The sequence below is a fragment of the Otolemur garnettii genome, unplaced genomic scaffold, assembly GCF_000181295.1.
Source record: "Otolemur garnettii isolate 467f Iridium unplaced genomic scaffold, OtoGar3 scaffold00094, whole genome shotgun sequence".
Taxonomy (NCBI): domain Eukaryota; kingdom Metazoa; phylum Chordata; class Mammalia; order Primates; family Galagidae; genus Otolemur; species Otolemur garnettii.
Genome location: NW_003852489.1, coordinates 6,565,882 through 6,569,431, shown reverse-complemented (window position 1 = coordinate 6,569,431; position 3,550 = coordinate 6,565,882). Strand labels below are relative to the sequence as shown.

The window sequence follows — 3,550 nt, the reverse complement described above, 5'->3', positions numbered from 1 at the left end:
AAAAAAAAAAAAAAAAGACTACATATAAGGAAAAGGCAGCATTTGGTCTAGACCTTGAAAAGTAAGATTTGAACTTGTGTTTGGGAATTATCAGTTTCCCAAACCGCATCTTAAAAAAAGCACACTATCTTTGTTACAATTGTGCACCCTATTTACTAAATATTTATTAAGCACTCATTATAAGCCAGACTAAGGAAAGATAAATATAATAGAATTTAATGCCCACAGGGAGTTCATAGTCTGGTGCAAGTGGTAGATATACACACCAAAGATTATATAGTCCTTAGTATATATAGAGAAGGAACCACCTAAGTCTCTTGGAAAGGTGAAGGATGGCTTTATCCAGAGGGGCCATTTATAATCTTACTTATAAAACATAAGAAATAGCTCATCAGACAGTCAAAGGGGGAAAAAAAAACAGCAAACAGCACTAGAATGCAGAATGAACAAGGAAATGACAGGAGATCAGCCTAGACTCTAAGAGCAGCGGTTCTCAACCTATGGGTCACAATCCACAGGAACTGTATTAAAGGGCCATGACATTAGGAAGGTTGAGAACCACTGCTCTAGGGAGTTGCTCAGGAACAAATCAGGAAGGGTCCTATATTCCATAAAGAGTTTAACTTTGACCCTATAATAGAGTGCTAGTTAAGGCTCCTGGTTTTACTTATGCTTAGGATATCCCTTGAAACTTAAGAGGTTTTTACTATTTATTCAACTTATTCCATGGTAGACTATAAAAGCTCCATATACTGCAAGCATGATTATTAGATACAGGCATCAGGTGCCAATAACTTTCTTTAGTAATGTAATGATTTTATGAAAACATGATGAGTCTTCAGTATTTCTTTAAAGAGGTATATATAAACTTAAGACAGATAAAACTATCAAAATATAAATACAAAAAGTTGACAGAAATAATCCATTCAATTCTTTAAATATATGCCATTTCTCAGATTAAGAAACATTCACACATAATAATTAAGACTGTAGAACTTGGAGTCAGATTGCCTTCATTTGAATCCTGGCTCTTCCATTTACTAGCTATATAACCTTGAGCAAGTCCCTCAATTTCCTTATCTGTAAAATGGGGACAATAGCAACTTCCTGGGCTACTGGAAGGATTAAATGAGATGATGCAAAAAATGACAATGGTGAAAACATTTTGTGAGGACTTACTGTATCCCAGGCTCTCAGAACTTAAATTATAGCACTAAATACAGTGCCTGACACATAGTTAAGAGAGCAATAAATATTACCATATTTGTCTCATGATTGGCTCCTTTATCAGTCTCCAGGAAAAGAATATGAAATGGTTTATCAGGAACTCCCAGAACTACGTCAAGGACTAAATCACAGATATCATAACCTGAATGATAGTTCCTTTCACATTTTCTGTGGATTCTTCACCTGACACTCTGATCTCTCTAAAGGAAAACAAATGGCATCCTCTCAATAATCACCATATCTGGCCCCATCTTCCAGCCTGAGAAACTTACAATTTTTTAAAACTATAAGCTCACATCCTTCTAACTCTCTTGCAGGGAAGAGGGAAAGATTATGTTATTTTCACAAGGGCAAAAAATAAGTGTCACAAATTATACAGTAATTCAATTCAAAACCTGAGAAACTAAAGGAAAGGGGTCAAAAATTCAAGAGTAGCATGCTCATGAGACATGCTGCTTTTTCAATACATAGCCCTCTCCAATATCCAATACGCACTGCCTTCTCTTTCACTCCATTTTATGGTACACATAAGTATAGCAACTTAAGAAGTGAAACGAAGTAACCTCTATGCCCTTTCAGATACCAAATCAATGGCCCCTCTTAAGATAATAGGTAGGGGTGCACAAACCAATCTTGCAGATAACATCCAGGAAAAAAAATAAATTTTAATTCTAAAAAATTAGGTCAGAAAGAGCTGCATGCAAATATGTCTACTTACCAGACAAACCTGGCAGTGTTTGCTCCCAATGGTCTGCCTTCCAAGCTTTTCTAGAGGTGGTCTTGCCAGAATACCTTTCATCTGTGTCCAACAGGGAGGCTGAAGCCAGTTTTCTAATACTACCCACAGCCAGGAAATCACCTTCCCCGTCTTCCCCTTCATCAAACCTGTCAATCACTCTGGCAGCAGTGGCTGTATAGAGGGGGAAAGCAATCAGAATCTCCAAGTTAGAAGAAACTTTAATGGGAACTCTGTTCAACCCTTTCAACTCATACTTGAATGTCCTCTACAAAATCCCCACCAACTTCCAGGAATGGGAAATTCATTACCTTCCAAAGTAGAACACTGTCTTACCGCTGTTCCAAAACAGAAAGCTGACTCCCAACATCTACCAGTAGAATATATATTCCTATACCTTAGATCATATAAAACTAGTCTAATTCCTCTTCCATATGTGATAGTCACTCCAATAGCTTAAATCCGCCATCATGTTCTGTCCTAACCCTCAGGGAGTTTTCCTCACTTCTGGCTAAACAGTTCCTTCAACTGCTATTCCTCAGACACGGTTCAGAATTCACATTTATCCCTCCTTCCTCACACTTTTCTGATTCAAGCAGGATTACTCCCAGCTAGAATTCAAACACCAGCTTACAGAAGAGCAGTCCCAATCGTCAGCCCTAAGCAAGTGTCTTAACCTTTAAAGAGGGCTGAAAGCATCAGAGAATCCTACTTCTTCCTTAGGGGTACGCAAAGTTAAAAACGAACAAACAAAAAAGATAACACGTCCTTCTCCTCCATTCTAAGGGACCACCTGTAAGGATATCCTGAAAGATAACTTCCAACTTGCTACCAGACTCTCTAGCTTCCTCCAACAGCCATTGACCAAGTGGACTCGAAGACCAACTCCGCCGTGTGTCCCGCCCACCCACCCCCGAGCACTAAGTTTGGAATGCGCGTCAAAAAGACGCCGAAGCTCTTTTCCAAGCCCAGGGTCATCCCTCGCCGTAGGCAATTTTTCTGTGCGCAAGGAGAAAGACAGCAGACTAAGCCGCCAGGCCCGGGAGCCGGCCACTCACACGCCGCTGGAGCTACCCACCAGACCCGGCCCACACCTCCACACGTGGCCTGCCCCAATCAGGCCTCACCCTCCTCCGGATCCGCCTCAGGATCCGCCTCGCGCGGTCGTGGGTTCAACAACTGTTCCAGCTGCAGAGCCAAGGGCTGTGGCCCCCCCATCGCCACCAGGTCTAAGTCCGCGGCGCACGTCAAAGTGTTCCTTAAGCCACGGCCCACACACTATCTCCCTTCCGGGTCCACTAACCCCTAGACACTAATCCTCTACACAGCCGGGGACCGCGCGGAGACCGGCGTTCAGCTCCAGGCCGGCAACTTCCGGGACGCGCGCGGCTGGAGGAGGCGGGGCCTGCGCGTCACCACGGGCGTTGCTAGGATGAAGGCGGAAGCGCGCAGAAGGCTTGAGGGACTGTAGCGGTCTGGTGGAGTGTGCGCGTGCGCGTGAGCGGGGTGGGCGTGCTGGCCTGTGCAGGAGCGTGTGGGAGCACGTGATCGCCTCTGGGGTAGAGAAGTGATTGCGAGGCGCGCGGC

The 3,550-nt window shown here is 43.5% G+C and overlaps 1 protein-coding gene across 1 annotated transcript in view; it reads right to left on the bottom strand.

Moving 5' to 3' along the window:
- The window catches only part of AATF (apoptosis antagonizing transcription factor), a 114,497-nt gene extending 111,197 nt beyond the window's left edge, over positions 1-3,300 (bottom strand). Inside the window, exons 1-2 of the mRNA XM_003795611.3 lie at positions 3,091-3,300; positions 1,946-2,137 (exon numbers count right to left, since the gene is read on the bottom strand). Coding sequence (XP_003795659.1) covers positions 1,946-2,137; positions 3,091-3,181 — 283 coding nt within the window. The 5' untranslated portion in view covers positions 3,182-3,300. The remainder of the gene's footprint in view (positions 1-1,945; positions 2,138-3,090) is intronic.
- Between the last annotated feature and the right edge of the window lie 250 nt (positions 3,301-3,550).